Raw genomic sequence first — 16736 nt, 5'->3', positions numbered from 1 at the left:
CTCTCTCTATTCTCACCTTTAACACACTCAAAACTTTGAGCCATGCCTGACTTCCTCGATATAACTTCTAGAGAGATGGTTGAAAGGTGATTAATGCTCCCAGTCTAATACAGAGGCCTCTTAGTCTTACCGTTCTCTAGAATACTACCTCTTTGCCACGGCCCCTTTGTCAAGATCCGAATAAAATCCGAGGACGTCGAATATACAGTTTCGAAGCCTCTACTATGCAAGGAATCGTCTTACTTCTCCACAATTCTTGATGGCAAGTCCACGACAGTCGAAGACAAACCTCTCAACGGCAAAGGCAGACCCACCAAGGAGGAAGAAAAGCCAACCACGGGAGAAGAGCAGGTTGTGACCCTTGAAAACATCGAAGGCATCGTATCGAGGCGCAGCATAGAATGCCTTCTGCAATGGCTATACAGCCGCAAAATCGGATTCAACCCCGGCAACCCAGAAGAGAAAGTCTCGACTGCTATCAAAGTCGCCCGGCTGGCGGAAATGTGCAGCATCGTGGGCTTGGACACTCTAGTAGTGCAATATATTAAAAGTACTCTCGCCGCCAGCGTAGGTGGACAACCGCGTGCCAATGCTACGGACAGAGTCTTGAAAACTCACGTCCTTACTCGGGAACATATTTTCGCCGCGGGATATTTACGTCGTGGGCATCCTGTGCGTCGTGTGGTTGCTGCGGCTTCGGTGGAGGGGTTTTTTCTTGATGCAAACTACAAATTTGTAAAGGAGGATCGCGAACATCCTACTTTCGCAGCTGACCTTTTGGCAGAAGTCAGATGGGCACTCCAGAGCCTGAGTTGTAAGGGTGGTTGTGCGACAGTCACAGATCCTCTCGATGGAGAAATAATCAAGATCGGTTATGTCGAACAACCTCCTGGAGCAGCGAAGAAGTCTCTTTAGTATTCCATTTTGAAATTGAATCCTCTTCATTAATAAATGCGAATACAATAGAAGAAAAGAAAGAAAATCAGATTGCCTCCCTTTTCTAACTGTTCCATAGAGTTTTCCCATATGATATCCCTAGGATGTTCGGGGAAGGAGCTGGCCTTTTTTACTTCATCGTTTGCCATGCTTCCTTCCTTCCATGAATCAGATCTAAATGAGGCAACTACGTTCTTCGACTGAGAACTGTTTCAAAACTTTCTTTCTTTCTTTCTTTTTTTCTCGTTTCCTTTTCCTCTCCAACCTTCATCGACTATCCTCTTCGATCTACTTCCGACCTCTTCATCGTTCTGATCTCTCTCAGCCCTTCGAATCAGCTTCCCACACCACGCACCTCTCCCTCATCATTCAGAGGTCTAGTATCGGTCACAAGAACGACCTGCCTTTCAGTGTCCCTTTCCATCTCCCACACCTCATATCCTCCAAAATCCGACATCATGTCTGACATTTTCAACACCCCCGCAAGCGAATTCGCGCAGCAGTAAGTAACATAGCATCAATTTATGACTACGAGATCCCAGTATCTAATAAGCTATCATCCAGTATCTCCCACCTCTACCATGGCCCCTTCGTCACGATCAAACTCAAGCCCAGCGACGCCGAATACACGGTATCCAAGCCGCTCCTCTGCAAAAAATCCTCGTATTTCGAAAAAATGTTCGAAGGCGAGTTCATCGAGGGACAGACGCAGACTGTGGAGATGCAAGAGATCGAAGGCATCGTCTCGGAACAGAGCTTCGTAGCTCTCCTCCAATGGCTATACCACCGCCGTGTTGAGTTCGGTACCGACGACGAGCCCGATGAGGAGATCACCGCCGCCATCGAACTTGCCCGCCTAGCAGACATGTGCAACGTTAAGGAACTGGAGACTGAGATGGCGGAATACATCAAAAAGGTGCTCATTAAGAACCCAGAACCTGACGGATGGAAGGACATAAATACCTACCATCTTACCGAGGAGCACATTCGTTCTGCGCACTACTTGCCTCCTGGTCATAGTGTGCGGTATATTATAGCGACGGCGTCGGTTGAGGGATTTCTCAAAGACGACGGATACAAGTTTGCTGACATGGCTCAGGAATGTCCTACTTTCGGAGCTGATCTTCTCCTACAGGTGAGACTGGCGCTGAATAGCGTGGATTACGATGACCGTCCGATGGTTAAGGATCCTCTGACTGGAAAGGAATTTCGGATCAACACATACACTGGCTGATCTAAACAATTAGATGGCAGTATCTTTTTGCTAATTTCTTTCATTCCAAGTTGATTTTTCTCTGTCCTCAATCCCTACAATACTCCTCCACTACTTACTTTGGTAGTAATAGTAGATAGAGGTGATATCTATAATCCCGAATCGTAATCAACTCACCGAGTACCCAAACCATAGATAAAGCAATGCATATCAATCTATAAATACATGCATAGAAACCAAAAGAACCAAGGAATACTCTATCTCCTCATTCCCCTGCCCCTCCCCTCATTCCTAGATAAAACCCAAAACCAAACCCCACATGCGTATCGCGGGCACCTTCCTCCCCCCACACGACGGAACGGCACGCCCAAACAAGTAAAAAATCCCGCGCAGGCTTGTTGGAAAGAGGACAATCGTTGAGCTTTCGGGCGCTAGAAGGTTCCACGAGGAAATGAACCCCGAATGGACAACACAGCACCATACAGAGTTAGAAATAGTGCAAAAGCAAGGAAAGGTTTAGCAAGAGCGATCGCAGAGTTTCTGCGGTATAGAAAGGATACTCCATGAACAAAAAAAATAAAAACAAGACTCTGCCAATAATAAACAAAAAAAAAGTAGAAAAATCCCGAACAAATCAAGAACCTGTTAACCCCATTGAATGAATAACGGATCATGACAGGTCGCGGGTACGTTCTCCAATCTCTCCAATCTCCTCTCCTCGTCCCCGCAGTCTATTATTCCTTCCCCTTTCGGATTCCACAGGCGCCATGGATTTAGCAACTCCCCCCTCACGGGGGGTTCTGTTCCTGTGACCGCCATTTCCCTAATCTTTTTTTCAACTCTTCTTGAACTCATACCCTCATCATCAACAGTCTATGCGTAACACTTCCTCCATTGCGCGGACCAATTTCCCGGATAAAGGGAAATTTACTGGGCCTGCTGCTGGGCCTGGAGGTAGTTGTAGGCACCGTAGGCGATGGCACCACCGATGAGGATGACGGCGTAGAGACCGACACCGAAGCTGCCGGAGGAAGAGGAAGAGGAGGCGGAAGAAGAGCTGGTGGCGGCGTGGGCCTTGGGGGCGGGGTCACCGGGCTGGAATACGTGGTCAGTAAGAAGTGGATTAAATGGGGGAGATTGCCAGTGATAAAGTGGATGTTGGGTATTGTCACATACCATGCGCTTCACGTTGCCGACGAGGAGACCGTCGAGGATCTCACGGGCCTCGTCGGAGTGGCCGACGTCCTCGAAGGCCTCGGAGCCGTCCTGGCCGCCGACATCCAGAAGGACTTCCTCACCACCGCTGTAGGGTGATTGTCAGTAATTCAACTCTCCAGAAGATTGACAGGTAATCAATAGACCCGGTGAGATCGTGGGGTAGGAAATAGGCTAGAATTGGATAATTTGCAGCTATGCTGTTGCGATAGGGGTATACCGTCGCATGAGCCGATTCGCATCGGCGCAAGCGCGGGTACGGAAATAAGAGGACAGGAGGACGTACGGGTGCTCATCGACGAAGCTGGTGCAGTCGTAGACCTTGTCGTGGATAACCATGTACAGGTCCTTCTTGGTGTTGTGGGAGGCAACCTCCTGGAGGGTGAATTCCTTAGTGGCAGACATGGTGATGGTAGAAAGAAAGCCTGGAGGATTGCGCGATCGCAGAAAGAATTAGCCCGGTGTTACAGTATAGATTGAAAGACTCGTCAAAGCCAAGTAAGACGCCGTCGACTCTTGGAAGAGTAATAATGAGAGAGGGGTCTGGATGGGCGGGCAGGAGAGTATGGGATCCTCTCTCTCCGACGGAGCCAACAAAAAAAGCCCGATAGGAGGCCGTCCCAACGGACCAAGGCGAGATTATAAGGGTATGAAGAGGGATGGACTCACGTTTGAGAAGGACCGAAACAGAGAAAGGAAGTCTAAGCAGGAATGACAAGGCCGGGGACGAGGGAAGAAAGAGGAAGAGTGTCGAGTTGACTAGATTATTGGGCCTGTTTTCCAGGGCCCTTCAAAGGCGGTCACCCGCAAAGTGGAGCCAAAAATGAATTTGGTCCTCGAGTTTGTTCCCTTTTGCTTGTTTACTACTGGGCAGAATGGTATTACTAACCCCCCAACCCTGACTAACATACATTTTCCCCTGCCGTGAATTTCACCCGGAGGCGAACTACCCACGAGGTTAGCCGGGGCTATACTGAGAATTTATTTATGTAGGGAATGATTACTGGGTGCAAGTGGGAGGGGAGGAGGAGGGGCTTATCTTGCATTCCTTCTACGAGAAGATGTCCCGGGATTGACTTGTGTGACCAAAAGGCCCAGACTTGTATGATCCGATGCCGGACGAGCCTATCAGCGCCTGCTTATTTGGTGCCTCGGCGCATATGAAGAGAGGAGTATACTGCTGTACTTTCTGGAGATTACTATATTGTTCTATCACGGGGGTGTGAAAAGGTGATATACCACCACTTTGTACCCATAACTTGAGAAATAACTGTTTGATCCACTCTCATGGATCTAACACTACTATGCTTTTCAAAGTATACACTCTAGTACAACTACATCTGCATCTCGGAATCCGGTCTTCGAGTCGGGAGATGAACTTCCCCTTTTCGGTGTCCTTTATACAGACAGTTAACCATTAAATAGTTACACCTATGCTAAACATAAAATTCTACCTAGTAATTTTAACGGAGAACCATGATCTTCATCTCGCATCTATAACCGGATACTAAACTCCCCAGACTCAAGTGCCAGCCTTCATACCCATCCCCTCCCCATACCCTCGGTCAACCACCACTCGGGTAATGGCCCCGGTACCCGCCCTCCGCTACAGACCGTACAGTAAGTAGTTTGTACATTACCTACACCCCCTGATCCATCAACCCAGAGCCGTTCCGTTCCATCCCATCTCCGCACTTCCCCCCCTCCAGCTTTTAGTCCCCGCTTTCCGCGCCCGCGGAATTTCATGGAAAGGACTTGTCCCCTCTCCCCCTCGGGTCGATCAGCCCATCCCCATTATTCCCGCTCTGGGGCTGACGTGATTATTCCATTGATCTCGTGCATAACGGATGAACCGGATTGATACTAATGGAAAAAGTGTTTAGGGAAGTTCATTGCGATTAGATCTATACAAAATACTTAGAATCAATTATTTTATCATCTCATACTGGAATGCTGTAGTAGATCGTACCTCCATCCTTGGGGGTGTGATCTTGTAATCAGATCTTGTCTATACCTAGCCCATCTTTGTACCACCTGCATTCTTCACCGTACTTCCGTGTACAGACTAGACTGTATTGGCGAACTGCCGGAAGGTCGGCTCAATCCATGTCACCGTTCCGAAGGGTACTTGTGCACTATCAATCGAAGTATTCATCTCGACTTATCGATCGATGATCAACACCGTCAAACTACGCCAGTGAAACTATACCTAAGGCAGTCAAGGCAAGATACCCACTAAAAATAAGTATCTCTTTCGTGGAGGTGGTCTACAAGTTCAAAACACCTAAACTCATAGACACCCTGGCGGCATGATGCATTTCAGCACTACCCGAAGGCGAGTACATATATACCTCCAGAATGTCCCTAGCGCCATCTCTATCCAATCATGATTATCGTGACATGCAAAACTAAAAGGAATCCACGAATAAAAAAGGAAAGAACCAAGGATGTCCAAGGCAAATAGAACATAGTTTCGAACCGCAACGGCCGGAAAGGTCGGATGTAGACAACATGGGATAGGGGGCCTTGGAAAAACAATACAGAACAATCAGAATAAACGCTAACGCTCATTTCGCTGGAACTCGCTCATAAAACACAATGTACGCCTGCTCATTCTGCAGCCGGTCGCGCGCCCGCAGGTCTCGCGGGTTAAAATCAGTGGTCCGCTCGTCGTCAAACCTCCGCCAGCACTGCCGTTCTGCGTCGCGCACCAGCGAGATATAGTGTCCACTACCCATAGACGATCCGATGTGCCGCAACACCCCGAAGGCGTCGTATGTGAATGGAGGCGTGGTCGAACCCATCATAGCGGGTGTACCGGACTCGGCTGGTGGGCCGGAGGTTGGGTATGAAACGACAAAGTCATCCATCCGGAGTCCGTAAAGGGGAAACTCGATCGGAGTGTGAATCTTGCGCGCACTCTGAGTCTTAGACGCAGAGAAGCGCTTGAAATGGACGACTAGGATCTGAGGGGCACGCGTGATGATGATTTGTTTGGTCGCAATGCGGTCGCATTTACAGTGTGGACATTTCCAAACCTCATCACCGCTGAGCATCTCCTCTTGACAGTAGCTTCGGAGGCATTGATAGATATCACCAGTGCCGTCGGGTGGAATCTCAACGCTGATACTGTAAAACGCTTCGTAGGTGGTCGATGTCTGGCGACACGTGGTGCATTTCAATCGACTAGCGTGCTGACCGGCAAAGAGTGAGGAGATGAACGAGTCTTCCCGATGGCAATAACGATTCCATTCAATCCCTGAGACTTTTTGTACAGGCATTCGCTCTCGTTGCATTTCTTCGGAAAAGGTCAATGGCCGCAAGGGGTTGCGCTGCCAATTGATGTTGAGATCTTCATGCAAACAGTCCACAAGAAAATCGAAGAATTCCTTTGCATCTTGTTGTCTATCAATCGCCCATTCCCGGTTCAAGCGACCGCAGAAATTGCGGAAAGAAGTAGGCATGATCACTTCTACATCGCCTTTCCATAGAGACCGGATGAGATTGGCATACAAACCCGGCATCACACCTTGCGAGCCCTTCCAATTCTTCTGCACGTAATATCGGTAACGATCATCGATAAAGAACTTGCTCATCATGCTAGTCGCACTGAGACACTGAATGGTGGAATTCATGTAACAAGTGACGCCGAAATTGTGCAGACCAGTTCGTGGAAGCTTCAAACGACTGAGATATGAGTTTGACGTGTACAAGGCAACGCGGTTTGCTGAGTTTTGTCGCTGCAGATGGGGCTGGGTGTGGCGACCGTCGGAGACACCACTATAGCTAGGACGAGGCACCGCAGGAGGTGGCCGTGAAGGGGCGACCGGAACGGGAGCAGGATAGTTCGACATAGGCGGGGGAGATGGTCGAGACTCTGGGTGCATCATCGACTGCTGGATATGATGTGGCTCGGGGAAGCGGCGTAAGAAAGCTTCATAAGTGTGTACAAATGGGATGGTAGGCTCTGGGTGAACCCCCTCCTCCTGCGGCTCTTCGGCCAGCGGTTCCTCCTCCAGATAGTGACTGGTGTCGATCTCTTCTTTCTTCGACTTTTCTAACCATGCCGACAGCTCTTCTGAATTGAGCGGTGTGAACTCGCGCAACCTCCTCCTGCGTACCTCCAGGCTGGAATTAGCACTAGCCATGGTGGGAACCCGACCAAGGGGCCGGCCGGGCCTTGGGACGGGCTTTTTGGCCTGGAGAGATCCCATGACAGCAGCAGTAGAAGACGTAGCCAGTGATTGCTGCCCAAGAAGATCGATCCATGCGTCTAGTCCACCAAGCAGAAGTGCAGGCGGCCGACCCGCCTTCAATGGCTTGTACTCATTGAACTCGTACAGAGTGTCGTGGAGCGCTCTCAAGTGCGGCGCTGACGTTCCTACAGGAGATCCTGCGAGATAGCTGACAGAGGCCGTCTTTTGATCATAGTATACCACAAGGTCGAATTCGTTGCGCCGCTCGAACAATGTCTGTTCATATTCGGGGGACACGACGAGGCGTTCTTCAAGCTCTTCGGCCGACACGTTTTCTTTCAGCACAACCGGCTCAATGCAAATGATCGACTTGGCATAGATGTGACCATTGTCGAACTGGTCTCGAGGACGAACGTCAATCACCAAGACGTTGAACTTTCGCAAGTAATCCATCAAGTTTTCGGCTGTAATATGCGTGTTATAGGGCAAATCGGGAGAGTTGCTCCGTGTCTCACGCCTAGAGTTGACTCCATTCGGAGTTCGTGATCGATACGGATGATCGTCGAGGCCGCGACTTGGACTCCCATGTGGAGAGTTGGTGAACTGGGAATATCGCTGGTTGAATGATCGCGTGCTTTCAGTTGATGTTCGGGGAGGATTTGGAGGAGGCTGTGTGGGCACCGTGTAGATCGGACTATAAGCAGGGTCGGGAGCGCGCGGCATAGAAGTGTTTAGTGGAAGCTTGGGAGGAATCGATGGGACATGGGTCGAGGACCCCATGCTGCGAGGACCCAGTGGGCGCCTTGACGGTGATCCGTAGGGGGAGCCATGGTTTGTGGTAGGTGTATTAGTCGTGTAAGCAGAGAATTGACTCGCGGTGGACTGAACTGTGGACGAAGCAACACTCGAGTTTGACCCATCGCAAGTCTGAGGGGTTTTTAATCTCGAAAAACGTTCGGCCAGAGAATCCCCCGCGGGGACGGAAAACCTCTTGGCTTGCACTTGAGAATCGGGCATCCGTTGAAACTGTGTTGGACTCGGCATTCTCACAGAGGTGTTTGTAGGCTCGTGATTCTCGCGACCTCGCAGAGAGCTGGAGGCTGGCAGCGAAGTCGACATGAAAGATCCAGTCGGCTGCACATTACTATTCAAGTTGTCCTCGATAATCTCCCGTTTAATCGCATCCATCGTCGCTTGTTTGCTTCGCACCGCCTGCATTGAAATAGTGGGGTCAGCTTCTTGTACATGTGATCTGCTTGACAAAGCGCATTGTCAGGCGCTTGCAGTGGACCAAGTGCGCTAAATTGGAAGAGCATACCATCATCAACGCGGCAAATTCCTTGTACAATTCAGGGCTTCTGGTCTGTATCGTCCGATATTCGGGGTGGTGGGGTATGATGTTGATGGTGATCTCCGATGCGCGCAGGTACTGGACATAGGCCTTGTCGGAGTCGTCGCCGTCCGCGAGGATCTTCGCTCGTTCGAAAGCCGCAGCCGCGGTTCGTAGTAGGACGTCAATCTAGGAGGCGTCATATGAGCCAAGTGTCATTCCTCGCGGGAGTCCATGTCCATGATCTGTACTAACCGGCGTGTTCTCGTTCACCTTCAATAGGGCGGCCTGATCCTGCAGGTCCTTGATACTGGGAAATCTGGGTTGTGGTCCTGGCAGAGCGCCATTCGGATTAAAGCCTGGTCTGGTGACATGGCCGTTGGAATGCATGTTGCCCCCCACCGAGTAAGGACGGCTGTCCTTCCACGGTGGTATGTCTGGTGGAGTAGGTAAAGCCGCCGCATCGGTGGGCATGGTCGAGGCAGCGAGCGTGGAATGAAGAGAAATATTCTTAGCGCATCGTTTGTGGGAGTGGAAAGAGAGTCTGTAACGGGGTCGACAAGGCACCAACAATAACGAAAGAACGAACAAGCCAAGACAAGAAAGACGATCTAGGAACTGGAAACCACGGCGGGTCTGGTCTGGGGTACAACGGGAGTGACAATACTCTCACCGCCCCCGCGCCTATGACGCCAGGGAGCTTAGTCACTCCGGCCACTGCGGGCTGCCTGGAGCTCCATCTCATCCTGGATTCACTCGGCGTGACTTTCTTGGCTGCTTCTACATAATCCTTTGCAAGATTGTGCGCGTTCCTTGCGTGTTGCTCTCAGCTCTTTATCATGGCCGGCTGGTTCTCCTCAACGTCGCCCCTCGATGAGCAGATCGAGCGGGCGACCGGCTCCTCTCTGTATGTTATCACCCAGCATTAACCCACCTGCTGCCTAACACACTTGGGTTGTCGATCTACCTGTTGTTATGAACTTGTCAAGTACCCAAGACTGACCAATGTTCTAGAGAGGATATCGCTCTGAACCTGGAGATCTCTGATATGGTTCGATCGAAGAGTGTCCAGCCCAAGGATGCCATGAGGTCTTTGAAGCGTCGACTGGAAAACCGAAACCCCAATATTCAGCTAGCAACCTTGAAGGTTGGTACTTGCTGCTCGGCTTGATCTGAATATGAAGAATGAAAGCTGACATGTCCCCTTGTTTATTAGTTGACCGATACCTGTGTCAAGAACGGTGGCACCCACTTCCTGGCCGAGATCGCATCCCGTGAATTCATGGACAATCTAGTGTCGCTACTCAAATCCGAAGGCGCTCCGCTGAACCCCGATGTACAACGCAAGATCTTGGAGCTCATCCAGAACTGGGCGATGGCGGCCCAGGGCCGGATGGACTTGATGTATCTTGGGGAAACATATAGGAAGCTTCAAAACGAAGGATTCCAGTTTCCTCCAAAGACGGAAATGAGCGGTTCCATGCTGGAAAGCAATGCAGTAAGTGTGGAATCTCCATAATTTATTTTTAGGTGTCAAAGTCGAAACATGGCACTTGGGCTAATTCCCCCCACCTTAGCCACCAGAGTGGATTGATTCAGACGTGTGCATGCGATGCCGCACTGCTTTTAGCTTTATGAATAGGAAACACCACTGTCGAAACTGTGGCAACGTCTTTGATCAACAGTGCTCCAGCAAAACCCTCCCACTCCCACATCTCGGAATACTACAGCCTGTTAGAGTTGACGATGGGTGCTACGCTAAACTGACCTCGAAGTCATACACGCCCGCCGGGCTACAGGATCGTTCCGCGTTTAAGAATAATTCCATCACTAAATCCAATGTGATGGAGCCTCGGGGCGCCAAAGCGGATACCAGTTTCGATGACGATCTTCGTCGGGCATTGCAAATGAGCCTCGAGGAGGCGGAAGGAAGAGGACCCACTGGATTTGTGCCGCAAACCGGCAATGCTCCTGAACGAGCCAAGCCAGCTACTGCTCCCGCTCCTGGCCCTTCGAATGTGGAAGAAGAAGATGCGGATTTGAAAGCTGCAATTGAAGCCTCCCTCCGGGATATGGAAGAGCATAAGCAGAAACATGCGGCTGCGTTGAAGAGCAATCCTCCGCCATCCACGGCTTTCCATGATTCATCTAGCACGTCAACCCCCCTACCAAAGAACCCATATGAGCTCAGTGCGGTGGAGGCAGAGAATATCCACCTTTTCTCTACTCTTGTCGATCGACTACAACAACAACCTCCTGGAACCATCCTTCGAGAACCCCAAATCCAAGAACTCTATGAGAGCATTGGTACACTTCGGCCTAAACTAACACGGAGTTATGGAGAAACAATGAGCAAACATGGTAAGCCAAGATTTGGACACTCGGGGGCTCTTTGATACATGCAAGGCTAACAAATCATACTAGATACTCTCCTTGATCTACACTCAAAGCTTTCTACTGTTGTTCGTTACTACGATCGAATGCTGGAAGAGCGCTTATCTAGTGCCTATTCTCAACAGAATCTGGGATATGGAGCTATTCCGGGTGCCGCACAGTACCCGGTCATGCCCGGTGTCCCCTCCCATGCGCCGGATATGAAATCTGGCGCTGAGAACTATTATTACACGAACGCGCCAGACACTCCCCGCGCATCTACATATGCGCCTCGGCAGGTCAACGGTAGTGGGTATGATGCGCCTCCTGTGACGAACCCGGCCTACTCGCAACAGGCGCATAACAATTGGGGCCAGAACCCATACCCATCGTTGGGATCCCCTCCACCGCAAACCCATCCTACTCCCAGTAACCAGGTTGCACCTGGATCGACTGGTGCACCCCAGTACTACGTCCCTCAGCCGGAGCAAGATCCCTCTCAATCGCAATTCTCCGAAACCCCTTATCACCCATCACCCGTCATGCAGCGAGACTCGCAATACCAGGCCAGCGCACCTCCCGCGGGTCTTACCCCCAGTGCTCCCGAACCGCACTCGCCGAAGCAAGTCCATTCACCTACTTACTCCAACGTGCCTCCAGCAGGTCAGCAGCCAACTGGGCTCCCCCTCAGTCTTATTATTATCAACCTCAGCAGCCCGGCGCGGTACCTTCGGGTTATCCAATGACTGCGGGCCAACCAGGCGCATATCCAGATGCCGCCCAAGCGCAGCCTCCCGCCTCACACCAACCAGCCCGGCCTGTGGAAGAGAGCTTGATTGAGCTATAGTGTAGATGCATTGCTCCCTACGGCGTTTGAGTGTCATTCCCTCTGTCTCTGTTTTCGCTCTCCTCCTTTTGGTCTGCTACGTGCTCGATGATACCTGAGATTTTTCTTTCCTTCTTTTTGGTAAATCTATTGCAGACTGTATCTATTACTGTACTGTGACATGCTCATTGCTTCGCCCTAAACCTCTCTCCAAACCTCTTTCTAAACCATAAACCACGTACTCCATGACACCTGAGATTTCTCTTGCTTTCTTTCTTTCTTTCATTTTTGGTAAACCCATTGTAGACTGTATCTATCACTATACCGTGACATACTCATTGCTTAGCTCCAGATCGGGAGAGAATCGAGAAGTATGGAAACTCAAAATTTCCCAACACGGACCAATAATGTCCATAGTTCGTTCCAATGACAGCATAGACATTTGAAGCCATGCATAAAGTGGTCCCAGAAGGTAGTTAACATTATGATCTATTTGGAGACACTTTCCACAAGTCATATTCTGATAACAATTTGCTTTTAAATCCAAGATCTTATGAGCAGCATTGACCAGAAATCTATCGCAAGGTTCAAAGTCCAAGGGTCCAGCCACTTGTCGTGGCCGTACCGTAATATTACGGGCAAGACTGCCGCCACCCCCTAGATTTCCCACGCGCACCCCCTAGGGCCTTGGGATCTCTACCTGGCATAGTTACCACCGTCTAACTTGCATATTACTATCTATATATTGGAGTTTTAACTATGGCAAGTTTAGAATCTTGACTAGAAGTCAAAATAATTTTAGTAGTCATGCTTTGAAAAAATAGTTCGAGAGATATCATGTGAGCTATCTGGAAAGAGCTTTCAAAAGACACCCCGAAAAAGATACCTGTACCCATCTTGCTAAGCCCGCCAGGCAGAGATCTAAGGCCCTAGGGGGTGCGCGCGGGAAATCTAGGGGGTGGCGGCAGTCTTGCCCGTAATATTACCCGAGTAGGCCTCCCCCCCCCCAAATCGCCGAAGACAGCGAGATCGACGACTTCCACCTTCTTCCTCCGTTCTTCTTTCCTCCAGCTTTCCCCAGCTTTCTTCCTCTCATCCATCTCCCAGCACTTTCTCCCCCCCTCCCACAATCGCCAAACCGGTTGTTCCACAACCCGTAGGCTCGAGCGGGGCGGTGTGAACGCCTCCCTGCATTCGAACTATTGCAGTCTTGTTGCTTTTTCGCCTGCACGTCCCAGCTGCCGTGATACCTGCTCTTTGCCTCGGCCAATCCCCTTCCATGCCCCCGGTACATTGCTGATTTACCCGCCGCTCTCTGGTGCCTTTGCCGCCATGCCAACCAACACCTCCTCCCCTGTCAAGCGCCCCGGCCTGGGCCGCCGCGCCGTGTCTTCACATGCGGTCGTCACGAGGACCAACGCCAACGCCGGCTCCAACCCCAACGAGCTGTCGCAATCTCACTCCTCCAAGACCACCACCGTGCACCATAAGCCTCACCGAGCTCATGTCGTGGGCGGTGGTCACCGCAACCACCACCGAAACCCTTCCTTTGGAAAGAACCTGAACAAACTCCAGCGCTTCCAACTAGGTCCTGAGACCACCAGTCGACATCATCAGCGCAAGAAGTCAGCCCCCGCTACTCCTATCGGCAGCCCCAAGGGCCAAGCACATGTACACTGGGCTGGGGCGGTGGACGACCATCCCAAGGAATCGATGAAGAGAAATTACTCGACCCCCGTACTCCGACGGAATAACTCAGCGATAGTGAAGAAGACCTTGGTGACGGAGCGGCCACACTCGAGCGCGGGAAAGAAGAAGTCGGTCGGATTTGAATTGGGTGACGACGATGACAACGACGACGCCGAGTGGGAAGATACCACACAATCACCCGAAAGTACGAGGCGCAATTCCGTTGCCCCTTCCAACCATAGCGCAGATAACAATCAGGTCTTGGTCGATCCTCTTACATTTGTGAAGCGGCCATATCCGCAAATTTCCCGCGCGACCAGCTTGCCTGATTCTATCACGAGCAAATTCGTACGGGATCATCCCGACGAGGACCACGAAGAGGACGAGGAACAGGAGGACGAGGAGGACAACTCCGACGATACACAGGGTCCTAGTCAACCGACGGACCAAGGCGATATCGCGAACCGCCTCCTGAGCCCCTCACACTCGGCCAAGGCACCGCCCGCTATGTCTTCCATCTCGGCGATGGCCAAGCCGTCGGATTCGACCTCGCGCAGCACTTCACTCAACTTGACGGGTGGCCTGGATGCGGCACGGCGTAATTACTCTACATCCAACCTCAACATGGCCCAAATACCCGGCAGCCAACCTCAAGCTACTTCATCCTCTATGGAAGGTGGCGTGTCCAGATTCATTATGAGCAACAAGACCGGCTTACAGTCCTCTTCACGAACGGACTCAGACCCGAACACTCCATCCTCGTTCCTACCTCACTACCATCCGCAAACGCCGCCATCTCCCAACCGTGCCAACGGCAAATCCACCGCGTCGCCAGCACGTCCTCGTGGTGTCGACTTGCCCTCGCGAACCCAGCAGAAGCTCTGGCTTCAACGCACTGCCACTCTGAACAACTCCCCACCCGACTCTCATGGTGTACCTACAACTGTATCGCCATCGAATATTGACCCAGCCTTTGTTCCGGGCGGGCACTCCCGCGCTGGATCGAACTTTGACGGCGGCCGAGGCATGAATGGCAGCGGTCGGGCTGGAGTGCCGGGCCATGATACTGAAGCGCGTCAAATTCGCAAGGCGTACGAGAAGGTCTCGTTGGAGCTGATGGTGGCACGTCGGTTCCAGTCTCCCACGGCCGACAGCTTCTACCGTCTTCGCGCGGTAGCCCGCGCAACAGCAGTCAGTGCTCAGAGTGGATCTGCATTGGGCAAACCTGTCAAATCAGCCCCCGCTCTCACGCTTCTCCAGCAAGGCAATCGACCTACTCGGCTGGACTCGAGCCCCGAGACGAAGTCGCAGTTGCCTGATCCCCACTCCTCGGCCTCTGAGGACCCCGCAACACACAGCGAATCCACCGATACCACCCAGGCAGCTACATCTTCCCACCCATCCCACCGGATCTTGTCGACTTCCGATGAAGCTGCGCATGGCCTGACCGGCGATCATTCCTCGGATGACTTCCCCAACTTGAGCGAGACCGACTTGATGATTCGGCGAATGTGGGAGACTCGGGAGGTGGCCACGTCTGGTTGATTTATGATTTTTTCGCACTGCTCCCTCATCCTCATGTTAATGACTTGCCTTTTTTCTTGTTTTGCAATTCCCCGGTGTTGGTGGCGCATTATCATTATCTTGCACGGTCATTCTGGATATGGCTTTCTCGACCCTTCATTTGCGTGCATGGACATATTTGTTCTTTCCAGAGCTCTTGATGCTAATATTATTTTCGATATGCAAACATGGATTGCGTTTCATACTACTGAACCTTTTTACTACATCCATGGCTTGTAGCTCTTGATTATCTACTCTGTAGTCTTCGGGGATGGTGAATTGGGCAAAGGAGTTCAGCGTGGTGCCTGGCGCCAGATTCCTGACCCCTGCTTCCCTTGACTGCTATTTCGTGCCGTTTCCTCAATTGGCGTGCCTCTCGATGTCCCTCACATCCACTGTTGGGCCCTTGGTTGCTTAGAAACACTGTTTGGTACTGCTGGTACTTTCCTTGCGACCTCCTCGCGACCTCCCCTTCTTAAACTTGCCATGTCCCTTGTCCATACTGTCGGGTATACATTTTCGCACAATCCTCGAGCATTTAGCAGCAGTCCAACTCATCTCGGCTGCCTGGCAGCTTGTTGTATACGCTGAAATGCCCTTCTCCTCCCAACATGGCTCGCTATTCGAGCAGAACAGTGAGTAATTTGACTTCAACCTGGACTTTGAACAAGTCTTCTTCTCCATTTGCCCGGCACTTACGTTTGCCCTTCCGCAGAGTAAACTGAACTCGTCCAGTGTATTCACTAGTCTGTCTCCCCTACCATTAAGGAAAACATCATAGGCTTCTCCCCTGTGAACGAAGACAGATATGTGGAGGTCGTAGAGGCAACGGCTCTCGCCTTTGACTTTGAGCTCCTCTATTTGGGTCGTTTCTATCCAACGCGCTGGTTCAAACTTGCACGAAGACATTTTAGGGCTCTGTTCCGAGTACCACTCCGCTTCTTCACCGATCATGTTCTGTCTCTTTGCTTTGACTTTATTTCATCTCTTTCTCTTCTATTATCTTCGCTAGTTTTGCTGCGCACGTATCACTCCGTCTTTCCACGTTGCCCCTTGCAAAATACACCGCTAGGCATAACTATTAAATCTTTCTAGTCGAATTATAGCTGTTCCCTTCAACGAAAAGCAAGGTTTCGCCATGAATCTAGGTTTTTTCTAGAGGATCTTAGGTCTTTCGTTGCCTAATTCTCCCTCCAAAAGCCAAGCAGAATCTTAGCCTTTTCACATTCACCCCCTTTTTAATCTGAGCTTGGCAATAGGCGCCAGCCTAGAAAGATATGTAGAGAGAATGAGTAGGAAGGGGTAAGTGGATTAATACACTCGCTCTTATTGGACGCAATCCTAGGAGTTGCATTACGAGGCTGAGGGTGCGCTTCTATCGTCCCACATCTGGAA

The 16736-nt window shown here is 51.0% G+C and overlaps 6 protein-coding genes across 6 annotated transcripts; 4 read left to right on the top strand and 2 right to left on the bottom strand.

The window, feature by feature from the left end:
• Nucleotides 1-42: 42 nt before the first annotated feature.
• On the top strand, nucleotides 43-915 carry N7496_003307 (BTB/POZ domain-containing protein; the record flags this gene model as incomplete). The annotated part of the gene is made up of 2 exons (XM_056696238.1): nucleotides 43-86; nucleotides 141-915. The coding sequence occupies 2 exons, from the start codon at nucleotides 43-45 to the stop codon at nucleotides 913-915; spliced, it is 819 nt and encodes a 272-aa protein (XP_056558450.1).
• A 479-nt stretch (nucleotides 916-1394) lies between these two features.
• On the top strand, nucleotides 1395-2170 carry N7496_003306 (BTB/POZ domain-containing protein; the record flags this gene model as incomplete). Its single annotated transcript, XM_056696237.1, has 2 exons — nucleotides 1395-1438; nucleotides 1501-2170. 2 exons carry the CDS (start codon nucleotides 1395-1397, stop codon nucleotides 2168-2170), a joined length of 714 nt encoding a protein of 237 aa, XP_056558449.1.
• A 906-nt stretch (nucleotides 2171-3076) lies between these two features.
• N7496_003305 (cytochrome b5-like heme/steroid binding domain-containing protein) lies at nucleotides 3077-3769 on the bottom strand (the record flags this gene model as incomplete). Its single annotated transcript, XM_056696236.1, has 3 exons — nucleotides 3077-3244; nucleotides 3326-3452; nucleotides 3651-3769. 3 exons carry the CDS (start codon nucleotides 3767-3769, stop codon nucleotides 3077-3079), a joined length of 414 nt encoding a protein of 137 aa, XP_056558448.1.
• Nucleotides 3770-5931: 2162 nt separating this feature from the next.
• Nucleotides 5932-9364, bottom strand: N7496_003304 (putative ubiquitin C-terminal hydrolase; the record flags this gene model as incomplete). The annotated part of the gene is made up of 3 exons (XM_056696235.1): nucleotides 5932-8772; nucleotides 8879-9079; nucleotides 9146-9364. The coding sequence occupies 3 exons, from the start codon at nucleotides 9362-9364 to the stop codon at nucleotides 5932-5934; spliced, it is 3261 nt and encodes a 1086-aa protein (XP_056558447.1).
• A 365-nt stretch (nucleotides 9365-9729) lies between these two features.
• Nucleotides 9730-12009, top strand: vps27 (ESCRT-0 subunit protein VPS27; the record flags this gene model as incomplete). The annotated part of the gene is made up of 5 exons (XM_056696234.1): nucleotides 9730-9797; nucleotides 9905-10037; nucleotides 10107-10388; nucleotides 10621-11251; nucleotides 11315-12009. The coding sequence occupies 5 exons, from the start codon at nucleotides 9730-9732 to the stop codon at nucleotides 12007-12009; spliced, it is 1809 nt and encodes a 602-aa protein (XP_056558446.1).
• A 1412-nt stretch (nucleotides 12010-13421) lies between these two features.
• Nucleotides 13422-15323, top strand: N7496_003302 (uncharacterized protein; the record flags this gene model as incomplete). The annotated part of the gene is made up of 1 exon (XM_056696233.1): nucleotides 13422-15323. The coding sequence occupies one exon, from the start codon at nucleotides 13422-13424 to the stop codon at nucleotides 15321-15323; it is 1902 nt and encodes a 633-aa protein (XP_056558445.1).
• Nucleotides 15324-16736: the final 1413 nt, after the last annotated feature.

The sequence above is a fragment of the Penicillium cataractarum genome (assembly GCF_028827025.1).
Source record: "Penicillium cataractarum strain IBT 29864 chromosome Unknown utg000002l, whole genome shotgun sequence".
NCBI classification, from domain to species: domain Eukaryota; kingdom Fungi; phylum Ascomycota; class Eurotiomycetes; order Eurotiales; family Aspergillaceae; genus Penicillium; species Penicillium cataractarum.
The sequence above is the reverse complement of the archived record's forward strand: the minus strand, read 5'-3'. Positions and strand labels throughout refer to the sequence as shown.